This window comes from Sphaeramia orbicularis, chromosome 21 (assembly GCF_902148855.1).
Source record: "Sphaeramia orbicularis chromosome 21, fSphaOr1.1, whole genome shotgun sequence".
In the NCBI taxonomy this organism is placed as follows: Eukaryota; Metazoa; Chordata; class Actinopteri; order Kurtiformes; family Apogonidae; genus Sphaeramia; species Sphaeramia orbicularis.
Genome location: NC_043977.1, coordinates 23,079,216 through 23,097,051, shown reverse-complemented (window position 1 = coordinate 23,097,051; position 17,836 = coordinate 23,079,216). Strand labels below are relative to the sequence as shown.

Genomic DNA, 17,836 nt, shown 5'->3' with positions numbered 1-17,836 from the left:
AAATGTTTAGGATACACCAATAGTAGATTAATTACTTGTCAACTCCGTTATTGTTAAATCGTGGTGAATCACTCATGAAACCTTTAAAAACCAATGATATGATACAATCTATAAAAATTCTATTTTTAGACATGCCATGTGGTATCTCATTTTCATCTAGCACATGGAGTTAAGGTCAAAAATGGAAGAAAATGTCAACTCTGTTATGTCAACTCTGTTAATGGTTTAATGATAACAGACATTTGGCAGTGACTTACAGAGTCAAATGCTCCTAATCTTATTTGAGTATTTTGAGGTATTTTACTTTTTTAATATACACACATATATTCACATTTATTATGGTTGCCGACTCATATACTATAAAGGGAACATCAGTACTATAACTTTCCAGTTTAAGGAAATTGAATCATATGTTGTAGGTAGATGAAGATGAAGCTGTCAGCAGCAGAAAGGCAACGGCAATACAGGGAAAGGGAGACACCGACCCCGTAAGGAGAGCAGAAAATGCACAAAAAGACAGAGATAGATGGAACAAAAGAAGAAGTACAGGGCAGACAAGCAGAGTGGAAGATCTGAGTCAAAGGGAGCAAAGACAAAACACAGGTATTGGAGAGCGGTTCAGCAGAGGTGCAGAGAAAGAAAGCAGACAATTTCAGAGATGACACCACTACCAAGTCCAGAACCAGACCCTGAACCACCACCAAGTCCAGAACCAGACCCTGAACCACAGCTATCCAGGTTAGATTAGTACATGTTTAGATGGCTACATAGGTCCATGAGTTTATAATTATATTCTATAAAGTAACTGCACAGTAAGTTACAGATAGATCGAGATTCATGTTTTTTTTATTAGGGTTGTCAGTGTGATAGTATGCAACTGAACTGTCCAGTGTGTTGTGTCTTAAAGGCACATTCTGTAATTTAAGCATGGCTTTAAATAAAGGTGCACTTTTTAGCAACAGATTTTGGTAAAAATTTTGGACTTCTAGATGGGCAATGTTCTCTTTTTGTTCTCACCATAATTGATATGATGCCCACCATAACTCTAAAGACAAGCCTGTTTTGCTATTCCTTCTATCAAAACCTCTATCTTCTTTGTTTGATAATATGATTTCAAAGTAGTTGTACAGTGCACCTTTAATAATAAATACTTATTTCTTGAAAAATATAACTCATGGATGAAGTAGTGGGACTTTAGGCTAGTTAGGCCATGTTCTCATAAGTTAGGCTAAGTCTTAACTTAAACTAAAGAAGAGTGAATGCGTCATATGATATCACAAATTGTGTCAGGAAATATATTAAAAATCGTTTCTACATTTTGAAACGTTTTTAAAGGTTTTAGAGTCTGGCAGAAATATTATTGTTGTTGTTGTTTTTAACTATGGGTGATCAACTCCGTTATTCATGTCAACTCTGTCAACAATAATGTCACCTCTGTTTGTTTAAGGTTTTGCTTTAAAGAATAATTATCAGGTATGTTTTATCGTTAACAAACTTACTAGAAGCTGTGTCCTAACTACCATTCTTCCTAAATGAAATTTCAAAGTATTTTATTCATTTTTACAGGTATGTTTACAGAAAATGCACACCCTTGTGGCAACATGTCAATTAAATGTGTTGATATTTTTACTCCAAACCAAAAAGGTTTTATCTAATCAGACCAAAAAATTACTTAATGGATTTAGAGACACAATATCTCTAAGGAAAAACTGTTTTAAATTGTGTGACATTTGTTAATTTTATGTACTGTACCCAATTTGTCTGCAACAGAGTTGACAAATTTTTCTGCAACTACATTGTTTTTCATATTAAAAGTTTCAAATGTTACAGGTTTAAGCTCAGCAAATACTAGAAAAGTTAAATTTAAAGTGTGTTCTATGAAATAAAAAAGTTCAAAGAAAAAAGAAACACTCCCAATTTTTGTTTTCTTTCTCCATGTGAAATGTACCCACAATTCTGAAATGAGTCACATGTTAAAGCCACAAGTCTCCTTCACTCAGATTACACTTTGTGAAACAAAATGAACATTAGATCACCAAGAAATAAATATATAAAAAAAAAGGAGCACAAAAACCAAAAAATAACAAAAGATGAAGAAAATTAGCACAAAATCACAATATTTTCCATCTGATATCAGAAAGGGCCTTTAAATGTATGTTTTTGGACTTTAACAGGTTAGAAAATTGATCAAACTATAACCACATGTAACCAGGTACATTATGTTGATGAAGCAAGTTACATTCAGTTTTATCAGAGTAACTAGTAAGTAGTAATCTGTTGTATTAGAACAGTATTGGATGGACAAAGGCCTGAAAAAAATATCTCTCCATAAAAAGCTCTTGAAGTGGGACACCTGACTGCTGTGTTTCGCAATGAATGCCACCTGTCTCCAAGCCTTATCCCCAGGTGATTTCACCTTTGCCTGAATAATGGGGCAGTGGGTAGTATTATTATTACATTAGGTAGTATTGCAGTGGGTATTATTATTATTACAGTGGGTAGTATTATTATTACATTGGGTAGTATTACAGTGGGTGGTATTATTATTACAGTGGGTAATATTATTATTATTATTACATTTTTAACAGAATAGGTTAACATTAGTGCCACATTAATCTGTAACCTGTTGCATATCAATACGATTTGTCTTCACTGTGCCATTAATATAAACACAACTGTAGTAGATCTAAGGAAGGATTTTCTTTTACAGATTTTCTAAAAAAAAAAAAAAAAATGTAGTAAAAGAAACTCTATTGAATCTCTATGGCAAGCAGTCGGCTTGCCATAGATCTCTATCACTGTGCCCTAAACTGTTCCCCGGACAGTTTCAGTTTCCCCTCTCTACCTGAACGCTGTTTACTCCCGGGGGCTTTTATTCATAAGCCTGAATCCAGGTCAGTCAAGAAATCCCCGCCCACCTCGCCCCGGGACGAGACGTGATTGGTGGATTCGCTATTCCACACAAATCGGTGATTATAAAAAACGGCACCATGTCGACAGAAGACACAAGCAGCTACTTCAGAGTTACGTAAATATGTTAATATAGGTAGACAGCGTGTCAAAGTTTAGCCCCAACCAACTTTTATTCAAAACGACACTTAAAGTAGCGTTCTATGTTTTTAAGTTTAGCTCGTCGGCTGCTTAGTATGGCTACCGAAACTTAGCCTACAGATAACATGAGGGGACGTTCACAGAGGTGAGTTATGCTAAACTACCGATAATTAGCTAGCTAATTTGACAGTTTGAATATTATCAGCGTGTTATTTTATTTTACTTTACTTATTAGCGGTTACTTTAACTTGTAAGAGCTCTCTAGTTACCTTTTCACCTCGGAGCTGTTTGTAGCTCGTAACTCCACTTTTGACAGCAGTGTTATTTCTGTGTGCCTGGCAGTGTCAAACCAAACCGCGGCCACATTAGCATGGTCACAACCCAGGCATGACAGCTGACACCCGTGGGAGGATCTAGACGATGGAGACACGGGGCAGAATCAGCAGCTTTTCATATGAGGAGGAAGACCCGGACTCCTCTGCTCTCTCCACCACCATGTCCATCGACAAGCTGCTCCCGGCTCTCCTGGAGTGTTTTGGGATCATTCTCTGTGGGTACATCGCAGGGAGGGCAAACATCATCACCCCCACTCAGGCCAAAGGGTTGGGGAACTTTGTCTCCAAATTTGCCCTCCCGGCGTTGCTGTTTAAGAATATGGTGCTGCTGGACTTTGCTAATGTCATCTGGCCTTTCCTGTGGAGCATCCTCATCGCCAAAGTGTCTGTGTTTTTCCTTGTGTGCATCCTCACACTGATTGTTGCCAGTCCTGACAGTCGGTTCAGTAAGGCTGGGCTCTTCTCAATATTTGCCACACAAAGCAATGACTTTGCTTTGGGATATCCTATTGGTGAGCATAAAGCTTCTAAGCCTACCACCCACGTTTTCTTCCGTCAGATGTAAACATATGGTCTAGATGATGTCTACTTAACACATGAGAAGTGTAATTATCTATTTGTCACACAGTTAACTCCCTTAGCAAACAGTAGCTACTGTTTTCTTGCTTCTGCTTTAGAAACATTGTTGAAAAAGCAAGAACAGATCGTTCTGCATTTCTAGAGGCAGATTGCAAAGCATAATCATCTTGTTCCTAATCCTTATTTGCACATTTAATGTTTGCTCTTGTGACTTTATTTCAACACATTAAGCCTTTGAATTGTTGTTTCAGTTTCTGCTTCAGGTTCTTTTTTTTTTTTCTTTTTTTTTTTCAAACATATTGTTCATGTTTAAATACAAAACTGTCTATATATTTTATTCATAAACTTATATTTGGCATATTTATGTACAAAAGATCGGAAATTGCAGTTTATCAATGCAAATGTGTGCACAGGTATATTGAACTACTCACTCCACAAATCATATCTATAAAATATACCTGCATAATTTCTGCTCCAATATCTTGATTTGTCTTGCTCTTCTTCCACAGTTGAAGCCCTTTATCAGAGTACGTATCCAGAGTACCTCCAGTACATCTATCTGGTTGCACCTGTGTCCCTAATGATCCTAAATCCCATTGGGTTTGCATTCTGCGAGGTGCAGAAATGGAAGAATCAGGGAAATCACCAGCAGAGCAAGCTTCTAATTGTGGGACTTGTAATTTTACAGGTCCTAAAGAACCCCATAGTATTTATGGTTGTCATTGGCATTATTGCTCACTTTCTGCTGCACCAGAGAATTCCTGTGTTCATGGCTGAGTTCGTGAATGGCTTGGCAAACTCTTTTGGGGGAACAGCTCTGTTCTACTTAGGTCTGACGATGGTTGGCCAGCTGAGGAGGTTAACCAGGTCCACTGTTGTGACACTGATATTACTCACCACAGCCAAACTGTGAGTACAAAAGTCTGATGCAACGTTTTTCCTGTTAGAATTAGGATGCATCCACATCTATCAAATTTTTTTGGCATTTTTGAGACTCAATTTCAGAGCTTTTTCTAATACAAATATTACTTTACTGGCAGAAGAAGTATGTTTCTGAACTTAAATCTGGGATGTAAAACGGATAGTAGTAACTTAATTTGATGTATTTTTTGCTTAGGGCCTCAAACCAGTGTGTAAAATGTACAAAGTTATCCAGTAAATCTATGATCACAGTAACTTTGTCTCATATTTTTTTCTTAGTGAAGTGTTTCGAACGGTAAAAACCTGTTACCATACTGTTTTAATATGAAAGGTGTGTTTGTTTTTTCATCATACAGTTATTACTACCTGTCTACAGTGTTTGAGTCAGTTGAAGGTACCACTTCCACCTTATTTTCAACCAGGAAATCCCCTGTAATGCCTTTATTACTAATCTATTTGTCATTTCATACAAGAGGTTATCACTTGACGTATTTTTTTCCTATAATGAGACATGTCCTAGAAGTGTAGAGAGTCAGCACCTTTGAGCTTTGTGAAGTCCTCCCAACATGTTGTTTTGTACTGATGGTTTGTATGACTCAGACCTTTCTCAGACCACATGTTTTACCAAAAGCATGACATGTTAAGAGTCTTCAGAAGTGTGAAGCGGAATAATAGGTAGCCTATTAAATACTGTAGTAACACTGCATCTTAAAGCACTAACCACTAAAATAAAAGTCACCTGACAGCAGTCTTTTTATTGGACTTTTCAGGTTGTTAATGCCACTGATTTGTAAAGACATGGTGGATCTATTGGACAATAGCAACACCAGTGCCCTGAACCACTCAAGCCTCTCCAATTATGCATTCCTCTATGGAGTATTTCCCACTGCACCGAGTGTGGCCATCTACGCTGTCTATTATAATGCTGAGCTAGAAGTTGTGAGTTAACACCTTCTGCTGTACCTCATACTTGCTATTCAGATTTTCATGTTTTTCCTTTTGTTGATTTGCCAGTAAGTGTATTATAAGTCATCTTTTATTTTTATTTTTTTCCTCCAGGTAACCTCAGGGATGGTGATTAGCACTTTTCTCTCAGCTCCAATAATGTATGTTTCTGCGTGGTTACTTACAATCCGGTGGATGGATGCTGACCTTCTGATGAATTCACTGCAGAATGTCAGCTTTAACATAAGCATAGTGAGCTTAGTTGCACTGGTGAGTTGCAACAACAATTTATTTTATAACTGTATTATTATTATTGCTCTATTACTTTATTTATTCATATATAAAAACCCAAGTGAGGACAGTGTTATTTTATGACACATTTGTAATAGTGGGTTCCACATATGAACACTTAAGTCTGCATATAATTCAAGTCTGTTTCTCTACCTTACCTTACAATCACATCAGTATTATTATTATTGCTCAACTATAAACCATGTGATGAAGTATTTCTTGTGACAAGTAAATGGAAAAATACAAACGAATTGTGAGCAGGCTCAGTCATCAGGAGGATGTTTCACTGATACTTGACTGACTTACAGACCTGTTTCCTCATTTAGCTCACTTTTATCTTTTTAAGGAACCTGAAACACACTGCTATTAAAAATGCATCTAATCTTTGCATGTTGCTTTTTCTTTATATCTTCTATTTTTAAGGTTCTACCTTCCTTTTTCAATGTATGGTGGATGCCTTTGCTTTTAGTCTGTTCAGAATTGTATGAATGAAGTTATTTTTTGTTTTTTCACATTATTTTAAGGTATTATCTGGGAAGCCATAGGGACATGGTTGAGGTTTTTGGAGCTGTCTCACTTTGGACTTTTATTATCATGTTTATATACAAATGTGGAGAAATTACAGTAGATAATAATTAAACAGTATCAAAAAGTAAGACAACTTTGTGAAGAAATTTTGTGTCCAAGTACAACCATCAGATCTTTAGAAAGTCCTATTAGCTATTTTTAATGCTCTACACATTGATTTTACTTGAGATTTGTGACAGAAGTAGGTTATAATGGTAAACCCTGCAGTCATGGTTAGTATCTATGATTGCTTGGTATTGATATATCGTATAGAAAAATTAACAGTGAAACCTCTGTGCTTTCTTTGACAGGTTTGGACAATAGGTGTGATGTTTCTGAGTAAGAAATTCAAGAGACTACCTCACATGTTTGCCGTCAACCTTTTCTTAGCGCAGGTCTACACACTGGTTCATGCCGTCCAGATTAATCCCAAAATTAAAGATCGAGGAAATCTGTCTTTAAATTCACATTTCTGAATTCTTTTGTCTTGTCTTGGTTTGGTCTCTAGTCTCTAACCTGCATTGGGATGATTCTGTGGAAATTTGTTATAAGGGAAGACAACTTCATTGGACAGGTCCTAACATTTACATTATTATGTACCTCACTCTACAGTACTTATGTGTGGCCAGGTATGTTGTGTATGCACACACTCATGTAACAGCATGCCTTAATGTTGTTGTGACATCTGAAGTTAAATTGCTAATTTTGAAATGAATGTTTTGTTCCAGGTTTAATAGCACTCTCTCTTGTGGTGCTGAGAAGATTTGAGGATGTGAAAGTTTCACCAGGCTTGTTTGTTATTGCAGGCTGGGGGTGAGTCACTTCAAAGAACAAAGAAATGAAACTGAGCAGGTTTTACTGCATGGACCTCTGTCCAATAAGAGCCACAAAGGAAATACCAAAGACAGAACTGATAGTGGATGTCAGATATGTATTAAATATGTACAACTCAAAGTTCAGCTCAGATTACTGGCACTTGAACATAAAGTGAGTGGCCAGTGATACTTAATAAAAAGTCAGCAGTGATAGAATCTAAGGAAGATGGTGAGCGATAGTGATGGATTAAATATTCCTATATGGTTTGACAAAATCCAGTTAAGATAAACCCTTAGAAACCCTCTTGGGATAGCTGAGAAACTCACCCAGATGAAAACAGGGCTGTTTTTCTGACTTGTGATAGGATGCTATAAACATGGAGTCGTATATGATGCGCTATTGTAGATTAAGCTTCTGAGGTAGTTAAAATGAGCCCAACATCATCATTTAATGTAGTTAATTGTAACATTCATATTAATGGAGCAATATTATTAATACAGAACCATCATGTATAATAATAATAATAATAAAACACTGACCAAGACTTTTCTCTGCTCAGTGACTAGTTTTACTTACTTGTACATTTTGCTGAAGAAGCTTTAGTTGTTGTGGAGTGTTTTCAGTGATTTTGTTGTAAATGGTCTTTTCATTAACAGGTTTCCAGCCCTAGTAACTGCTATGTTGCTCATTACTGGGGAAAAAATGTCTGACACAATAGACTCATCATTCTTTTATGGCAAAAATCAAGTAAGTAAATAAATACACAACTCTCCTGTCCGTTGTAAATTTTTTTTATCATTACCTAAAAGTCTGCAAAATGTTTGTATGTTTTCTGCCAGATAATCTGCACCACAGTTGTAGTTGCTGTCAGCATGCTGCTGGGAGGGGGCTCTCTTGTGTGCCTCAGTAGAGGAATTTGGGCCAAAAGTGACCAAATGTCAGAGGGAAGCTCTACAGTTGATACTGGAGACGATCTTGTGACTGAAGTTGAACCAGAAACCCAAACTCTGGTTGAGCCAGTCCACTTATCAGCAAGTAACAGCACAGGTACTGCAAAGGTTATTTTACTCCAGTCTAAATTAAGTCAAAATTATTTATTTAGAATAGTCATTTTCATCTGAATCAATAATCTAAACTGACCTACAAATCATTTACAGTTTATATGACCATGACCAGTGCATTTTCTGACAGAGCTTCCACCAAAGACTATTATTTGAAAAATGGTCAAAAACATTACAGCTGCTGAAATACGAAGTAAACACCAACAAGTTAAAGGCGATGAACATTTCTTGAGGAAGTATGAGCAGTTTGAGATAAGGCTGGTTCCTTATTTGCAGTAAAAAAAAAAAAAAAACCTACATCAAAAACACCATCTTCTGTAACCTATACAGTAGAAAATGCATCATGACTTAGACTTGTTAACAATTCACCTTAAAAGTGTAACTGAATATACTTTTGTTGCCTGCATGTTTCTCATGAAGCTTAATGATTAACCACAGATGCCATTTCTTGAAATGTGAAGTAATAATAATGTGCGACCTTGGTATATCATGAGTCCAACACACCATACAATTCCTTCAGGTCCAATAAATGTGTAGATACAAGTAAATGTCAAGTATAATTTATCTAAAAAATATAAATCACAATGAATGTCAATTTTTAACTCAATTACACACTGCTCTCAGCTCTATTGTACTACTGGATTTAGTGTATTAACCTAATGTATTCCCTCTTTGCTTCCAGTGTAAATTGAGGTAATATTTTATCCTCTTTTGTCAGAGTCACCTTCACATTTGTCACTTTGTTATCAGCTTGCCTCATATGTGACTGTGCACCACCCCAGTCCATGCCTGACATGATCATCAGCACGAATATGAGCAACACACCAGCCTCATGCATAGGTATCGTCATGCATTTTCATCTTTAAGCTTTAAAGGGGTCATATTTTGCTAAACCCACTTTTACTAGTCTTTGGTACATTTATTTGTGTCTTTGTGGAACCTAACAGTTCATAAAGTTTGAATTTGAACCCTCCAGGTGCTATAAAGCTATCTTTATATTCATTTTAGCAAAAATCGAATGGATTTCTACAACCTGTTTTAATTTCTTCTTAATTTGTTGCATCTGTAACTAGTTACATCACAACATTTGCACGTATAAGGTCAAGACTTGAGCCGATTACCTAAAATGTTCAGTTGTTGGTTGTATTAACAAACACAAGTGGCTGAACTGGACAGAGCAGCACAGCCAACAGCCTGGAGGGGGTGAGGCGTGAAGTGGCTCATGTGCATTTAAAGGGCCAGCGCTCAAAATGACCTTTCTGGTGTCATTACACAGAAATAGGGTTGAAGATGGACTTTTGGAGTTTAATTAATGAAGAAGTCAGACCCAAGCATAGCATTTACAGTTTATGTAGACCACAGGGAAATGTTTTAAAATGCATAATTTCATTTAAAAAAGCTTAATATCACTCCTTTAAAATGCATTAAGCTGCACAATAACCACAGTCAAGTTACAATCAAACCCCATCTTGTCCCCATAATTGAAGATATTCAGTGTTTTTGAGCTGTTTTGTGCTGCCCCCATCAGGTCAGTGTGAGAATAGCTGCGAGTCTTCAGACTGCCTGCTTGTCCAAGTGGAGGAGCTTCAACAGGTCACAGATCGACAAGTGGCCCGTCATGTGCTCCTATGTCTGCTTCTGACCGTCAGCTCACTCGCCGTGAGTTAACCACCACCTTTCACTTCTACAACGACAAAACAACAGCCATGAACTTTAGACTGCCTCAGTTATTACATATCCATTTTATCACAATTATGCTAGTTAGGTGTGATTATTTTCACAGAATTGTGATAATAGTCTCCACTCAATTCTAGAAAACCACATTTCCACATTGTTTTTCACTGTTTGATTGAGATTGTTGAAATCTTGTTGGATTATTTCTTCTACTGAGTTCAGTTGAGAGCTATACACTAGTACACACTAATATACTCTATAGTATAATTGAACTATATTTAGACTTGTATAACAGCAACATAAAGTGTGTTGAATCAAAATAAAAGAGAAAAACTTCTCCATGAGAGCAAGACTTGAAAGATTAGATTAGACTTTATTGATCCTACAATGGGGAAATACAACGGTCAAGGCAGCAACAGAATAAAGTGCAAGAAAAAGTGTGCAAAAAACAATATAAATGAATAATGATAATAAAAACTATACAGACTATATACATATTCACAACAGACTCTACCAGACTACCACATACTAGAATTTTACCAGACTAATGAAATCCTGCCAACTGCTACAATATCATTAATCGCAAATATTTGCACATTGATGAACTATCAACTCAATTTTCAGTACCATGACAGATCTATATGGTATATAGTGCATTACAAACCGTGTCAGGTATACTGTAAACACCTGAGCTCTGTACTCTTCCAAGTATCCATGTCAGTCCTTAAGATACTATTGAAAAACTCTTGAAAATTTGGTTAATTTATTGATAATAAATACATAATTTTAATAAATACATACAGAAACTTTTGGCGGCACATAACTTTTCAGCACGTTTGAGAAGAGACATGAATCTAAAACAACACTCAGAGAGAACAGACCTCAACCAGTAATCCACTGGTTTTTGTCTTCCACAATGTTATTAAACCACCAACAAACGACAAATTATGACCTATGTTTTCTTCCTTGTTATCACTCAGTGGCACTACATAGTGTAACTATGGTAACAAAGTTGTAATTGTGTAGCTGGAATTCAGCAGTCAGTGGTTAGTTTATTCATGCTTCATTCTAAGTTTGAAGTTAGCCTCAGCTGCGCCAGTGAAAACAGTGATTCAACAATTCCAGCCTCTACACATTTCTATGAATCTACTTCAAAATTCAAATATACTGTAAGTGCTTTACCCTCAGCCCATGCCCTACCCTTCCACCCTGTTTCATGAAACTTGGTGTAGCTACTGACAGAAACAAACTCCTATTTGGGGGCAAAAAGTGGACAGTGGTGTGTTTTAGACTTTAACTATCTGCAACTTATTAAGGCAGTTCAGTAAACACATCGTTCTTTCACTGACAGTCATCTGTCCTTATGCAGCAAAGTTGCTTTTAGCTGGTTGCATCAAACTATAGTGCGTGTCAAATATTAAACCCCTTTAATTCCTGTTTTGACAGAACTTGTCCAGCTGCCTGTGGTTAATTTTTAACCCTGTTCCTGGCAGACTCTATTTGGAGCTGCAGTTCTTCTGTGCTGTGGCCAACTATGGACAGGTAGGTGCCCCAAGTTCTGGGATGCTGTGATTGTAAACATTTTCTGTCACACAGTATCACTGTAATGACTCATGTTTTCTGCTTCCAGGGTCTCGTCTCATTTGCGTTGTTTGGCTTGGACAAGCATTTCATTATATTGCCATTTAAAAGGAGGTACTTATTTCGACAATTTAAAACGCATCCAAAGAATATTTGCTAGCTACATTACAGTAAATGATGTTTGTCTTTTAGGTTATACCGTCTGTGGTTTGGAAAGCAGCAAGAGCAGCCACAGGTGGATCAACCTGAGGAAGTCAGGATGACCTGTACCCAGTTCACCAAATACCACAAGGATCAGTGCACTCATGATATTGTCAAAAAGAGACGGTGAGAGCTTAAAGTCTTACTCACTGATGCTCTGGTTAGTTTACTAAGAAAATATCCTGTATAAATATGTTCTCTTTCTAAACAATCATTTCCTAGTGGTCTACCATGCACTACAATACTAAAAAATGTATGTATAATTATTAACCTGCTGTAGTTGAGGGTTCTATCTGCTTCTTTTCTGCTTTTTTTCTTTTTTTTTTTTTTTTTACATATTCCTTATCTAACCAGGTGAAAGTATTACTGAAATTCCAATATATTGTTCAGAAGTGGCCTGGGCTACCCTTCAAATGAATAGATGTTGGGGTAAATGCTTCTCTTGACTCCTAGGTGTGGGAAGAGGACTATGGTGAACTGTTTTCTTGGTTGTGAGCTTGTGGAGTGGCTCCAGCAGGTGGGTTTGGCTCAGGACCGTGGTGAGGCCGTGCTCTATGGGATGCGGTTACAACAAGGCGGCATTCTCCAGCACATCAAGCAGGAATACGACTTCCAAGACAGTCACTTTTATTACCGCTTTATCAAATAAGACATGAGGAATAGCTCAAATGAATGCAAATCATCATTTCAGTTCATAGAAAATCACCAAATGTTCAAGTAGGTATTTAGGTTGAGCAATGTTTCAAGAGAAGCTACAAAGACTGAAAATCCTGTTGGACTGCTGTCAAGGTACTTGGTGCATTTCACAATCTGTGTATTTCAACTCTTCACAGTGTGGTGCTCTGCAAAAAAGTGTTGACACAAGTCACACTCTATGGTGTTGGGTGTGTTCAACCGTTCACAAACGATAATCTCTGGAATGCTTTCACACCCCGAGTCTTATTTTTGCAGGTTCATTTTAAGCTTCACAAACAAAAACACTGAAGAGAGAGTTGATAAATACACCTGTGACAATTTCTGTGTAAAGAAATTCAAAACTAATAATATCAGTAAAATTGGTAGAATCACAAAAATGATTTACCAGGAGACTTTCAATCTGTATTCCTATGTAATAACTCCCAACAGTGAAGGAAAACCACACAAATATGGTTAACTTTCTGTACCTGAACTGTCACTTTAAGTCACAGTATTTACAAATCAAACTGCAAAAATAAGGCCTAGGAAGTGTGAGAATGACTGAACAGATATTACATATTTCAAGGGAATAGAACAAGCTTATACTGTTATAGTGTTTTTAGAACCTTTTTGTTTTTTAAGCCAACGTGCACTTTTCTGGTCTTTTGTTGTGCCATTGTATGACTGACACTGCTTTACTGGAACCCTTAAAGTGGCTTATTGCTTTCCCACCAAAGGAAAAGAAGGGAAGATATGGTTAATTTTTTTTTTTTAACTTGTTGATTAAGTTAGGTTTACAAGATTCTTAGCCATTTCTAAGTTATTTTGTGTTTATCCGTTACCAGATGGTTCTGATCCACCATTTCAACAGAAAAATAAAAATCATTTTGTATTGATTTTTCAATTGTGATGATGTTGCTGTTAAACCAAAAATTCCAGTTAAAAAAGTAAAAATCAAAGTGGTGATACATGCTCTAGAATAACCTCAGGGAATGTTAATACTTAGTTTTACTTGAAAATATTTGACCTCGACTTTGATTTTATTCCCCTCCTAAACATGAACATATAAAATCCTTTTTTTTCCAGGTATGAAATAACATAAGGGAAATTAAGGCAATTTGTGGCCTTTAAAGTGCAAAGATGTTTATTCTTTTAAGCTGTCAATGTTGAGAAAACACTGGAGGAGCAACTGTATCACGTAATTTCTGTTAAAGGCTTCTTATTTATGGCTGTGTTTTGTTTTTAAATAAATTTTATTATGGAACCCACAAATTATGATTCACATCATTTTTTTATGGAAGACATTTTGACATATCACAGTAGGAAACAGTGGAAATCATAAAATTAATGATGCCTGAATTCCATTAAGCTGCTTCAGTTTCAGGGTCATAGACTTTTTCATGATGACTTACAGCTGAACTGTCATTACCTGGTAAATTACAACCTGGTAAACTAAAATAGAAGGAAGTAATCATATCTGTTATAACTGTTTTACCAACTATGACAAGCAAAAATATCTGCTGTGTGAAAGTATGATAGAATTAAGCATTTGTGAGTGTCCTGCTTATTTGTTTACATATTTATGTTTGTTAATCCTCTATTTGTCTGTTTACTTCAAACTAACTATTACACAACCGCAACACCGGTCGATATATTTCTAAAGAGGTGCGTGAGAGATAATGCAGTCACACTGAAGCCATATTTTATGTTTCCAATATGTTTCAATCCTCAGTTTTTGCTGTATGTGTCCATCTCCTCCTGAACAGACTTTGGGAACAGATCCACCCACAAATCAGGATCCTCAACTCCTTCAGAAAGAACCATCTCCATCTGTGTCATTTTCTCCTTTTCTACCTGCCTCATACTTTGTGTGATCTTTTTTCCTCTCTCCTGCAGACAAAATAAAACATACAGTAATTAGGACATTTTCTGCAGACTGACAAATGACCAGGCCAAATACAGACTTGAATTCAATCATTTAACCTTGTGGGTTTCGATGACAGCGGACACAACTTCATGTTTGACAAATAAGTTGTGTTTTCGGTCAGGTTTGCTCTGGAAGCGGGGTTTCTTTTTCACAGGATCATCTGCACCGTAGTTTGGAGAACTGGTTTCCTTCAACTGTCCAATGTTTGCTACAAAGATGAAGGGTTTAAATACAGACCTGTGGTTGAAACAAATCACTGTCAATTAACCTCAAACCAGACAAAGTAACTGTGGGTGCAAGTTCAAGTGCTTCACCTTTCAGGGTCTGGAGTCGCTGTAAAGTAGTGAACAGCTGGTAGAGCAGCATCGACAGGAATCACAGACACCATACTTCCTGTTGTCATGAACATACCCTCCATATTGATGCCGCTGTCTTTATCCCTGAGTATATCCATCATTGTCTCCGCAGTAATGCGACCTTTGGAAAATAAAAACATCACATGCACATTGAACTCATGACACCTTTTTGTCCTTATGCCGTTCCAGTTCTCCACACTGGAGACTTACTCACCATTGCTCTTTTCCAATAACATCTTCCCTTCACAGAATCGACTCCCAGAGGCTTCAATTCTGGCTGTAGTCATGTGAGAGTAGACTGTGGTAAAGTTGAACTGAGACTTTCCATTCCACCAGCCTTTGCTTCGTGCATACTCCCTCATCCCAGGATGCTCCTTGTCTATCTTAGTTGTTATACTGTACTGATTTGATATGTTGCGATATCCACCTAAAGGACAGAACATGATTACAAAAAAACATACTGCCAAGATGACACCACTACTACTTTTTTTAGATAATTCCACTAACCCCAGATTCTACATATGTACCGCTACTCTACTCCTCTGACTTATTTCAACTATGACTGCACTTAAATATGAGGAAGAAAATTGGCTTGCACCATGAAAATAAAAGAAGTTACACACTGAAAGTTTCTATGTTGTCTGACAGACACTAGATAGATGGATACATATATTAGTCAAATCATCTTTAAGTCAAATCTGGTGTTGATTTGTTTGTGGCAACAAGTAGGACTTCAACTGAAAAAAAAAAAAAAAAAAAAAGTTAGTGGCGCCCTCTAGTGGACAAACAGCGTAATGCTGACGCTACCGCAAATGCACTATGACATTAGTATTTGAGTTTTTTGGTTTGTTCGCAATATATGAATATATATAAAGATAGAAACACATAGAATCATGATGAATTAAAGACTATGGATAATTATAATGGACTTTAGCACTTAAAGAGGTGCAAATTTCTTGATTTATCAACGATGTAAGCATATTATATACAGTTCTAATGTTTCCACAGTACTGTCAGCATTATATTTCTTGTTTCAGCAAGTGGAAATCTCAGCCTAGTTTTTAAAAAAAAAAAAAAAAAGCCAAAACAACAGATTGGTAATTATTATTAAACAGTGTAGAAAGATCACTGGTGTCAATCTTAGTGACCTTAGCCAAATTATAGTTATCATTAGTTGTAATCAATCTGATTATTCCATAGATCAAGTGCCACCTTCTATGAAACTCATAGTGTTAAAAATTTGTAATTATGATCTTTCAGGGCCACACAGTGTATAGAGTGCAATTTATTTTTTATTATTTTCTGAAAAACATTATTTATTTTGTAGAATATAAACAGCATAATGTATGGAGCTGGGACTCTTTTTGGAAACCTGCATTTCAGGTGAGTTTCAACAAATACAGACAGAACCTTTTTTTTTATTCCTCAGGACAAATTAAGTTTCCATCAGTGCAATAAAAAAAGCAAAATAAAAATTTAATCAAACAAGTAATCATCAGTTTTGTAGCTTAAATTTAGTACATATTTAGTATCTGCTTACCTTCTACTCGCTCTGCTGCCCAGTGCTTTGCAGATGTTTCCAGCACCCATGCCTCCTTCCTGTCTGAGATAAGGAAGCTGTTGTGGTAAGTAAAACCACACTCATCCTCCATGCATGATCCACCCTGGCCATATTTTTGAAGCAGCTCTGCAATAACATCCACAGCTTTCTCTGCTGTATCTGCTCTCTCCAGTCCAAGCCTGCAAAAAGGTATCACAGATTTTAACATTACATTACATTTACATTATGCTACAATAATAACACACAGAATCATTCATATTAAATAGCTCCTAGCTGGTGTTCAGTCATTTTATCTGTCCATGAGATGCATATGTAAAGAAGTAAATCTGAATTAAACCATTTCTTTCTACAGTATATTTTTGAACACATTTCATTACAAATAAATGTAGGATTAGGATGATTTTGCCAGTAAAAGAATGCAAGCATACAAAATGATTTCTCTAACCAAAAGGTTTACCTGACAAGATCCATGCCGAGAAGAGCCTCCTCATCATCAGCACTTTCTCTGCCCCAAACTGCCTCATTTCCAATGCAGACTTGATGCTCATTTGCACCCATTTCTGCTCCCCACAGCCAGGCTGGTCTGCTCAACACGACTGCATAAGTGTGGGCAACCTGCTCAATCTCTATGTATGTGCACTTTGAGCAAGAGGAACAAAACACAATGGAAAAGGCTGATAATGGTCATTTAATGGCAGGTTCAGCAAGGACCAGTCACAATGTGAGAAACTGAAGGTTGGAGGGCAATAACAAGCTGTCTGTGGTACCAACCTCAACCTTTTCTCCTTCGCTGTAGTCCCTGGCAGGAAAATATACCACCTCCTGGACTTCATCACAAGGCCTGTCAGAGTTTTTCCCAAAGATTATGCGTTGCCCTTCAGTAGAAGGGGGCAGAGCCACAAATGTGTCACAAGAAGATGGGTGCATTTTCACTCACAAAACTGAGAATAAAGAAAGAACATTTCATCAGTATGGTATAAGGAATGACTGAATGTAAATAGGCAGTTACCTTTATAATAAACAGAAACTGCATGAACACTCACATAGGCTATGATTACTGTATTCAAATGAGCTATTTTCAGACAGTCCGTGTAATAATATGACTTAACTTATAAACGCAAGGCCCCTTACCGTAAAAAGGCATGGAGTTTGTGGTGCGAGACAGGTTATGTTTTCCCAACTTATAGATCTCTATTAGTTTCTATTCTCGTTTCTGGCTCAACGGGGTCAAAGTTCACCTTCCTCGACACGGAAACAGTAAAGTCACGTGACAAACAGGGCGCTACCTTTAGCCT

The 17,836-nt window shown here is 36.8% G+C and overlaps 2 protein-coding genes across 5 annotated transcripts; one reads left to right on the top strand and one right to left on the bottom strand.

Annotated features, from left to right (window-relative positions):
* The first annotated feature begins 2,974 nt into the window (after nt 1-2,974).
* Nucleotides 2,975-13,969, top strand: gpr155a (G protein-coupled receptor 155a). Of its 3 annotated transcripts, none has more exons than XM_030124242.1 (16): nt 2,975-3,196; nt 3,394-3,898; nt 4,475-4,874; nt 5,657-5,825; nt 5,946-6,101; nt 7,001-7,084; nt 7,198-7,318; nt 7,418-7,502; nt 8,162-8,252; nt 8,345-8,546; nt 9,314-9,406; nt 10,095-10,225; nt 11,687-11,782; nt 11,871-11,935; nt 12,014-12,148; nt 12,476-13,969. In XM_030124242.1, the coding sequence occupies exons 2-16, from the start codon at nt 3,472-3,474 to the stop codon at nt 12,669-12,671; spliced, it is 2,451 nt and encodes an 816-aa protein (XP_029980102.1). In that variant the 5' UTR covers nt 2,975-3,196; nt 3,394-3,471; the 3' UTR covers nt 12,672-13,969. The 3 variants fall into 3 exon arrangements, with proteins under 3 accessions (XP_029980102.1, XP_029980100.1, XP_029980103.1); XM_030124240.1 differs by having other exon boundaries at nt 8,345-8,552; nt 9,317-9,406; XM_030124243.1 differs by lacking the exon at nt 9,314-9,406 and having other exon boundaries at nt 8,345-8,552.
* Nucleotides 13,343-17,789, bottom strand: scrn3 (secernin 3). 2 transcript variants are annotated; one of them, XM_030124246.1, is made up of 8 exons: nt 17,673-17,789; nt 17,313-17,482; nt 16,999-17,180; nt 16,521-16,720; nt 15,195-15,407; nt 14,939-15,101; nt 14,681-14,861; nt 13,343-14,587 (listed from the first exon to the last, which is right to left on the bottom strand). In XM_030124246.1, the coding sequence occupies exons 2-8, from the start codon at nt 17,466-17,468 to the stop codon at nt 14,426-14,428; spliced, it is 1,257 nt and encodes a 418-aa protein (XP_029980106.1). In that variant the 5' UTR covers nt 17,469-17,482; nt 17,673-17,789; the 3' UTR covers nt 13,343-14,425. The 2 variants fall into 2 exon arrangements, with proteins under 2 accessions (XP_029980106.1, XP_029980107.1); XM_030124247.1 differs by having other exon boundaries at nt 17,313-17,495; nt 17,683-17,777.
* Nucleotides 17,790-17,836: the final 47 nt, after the last annotated feature.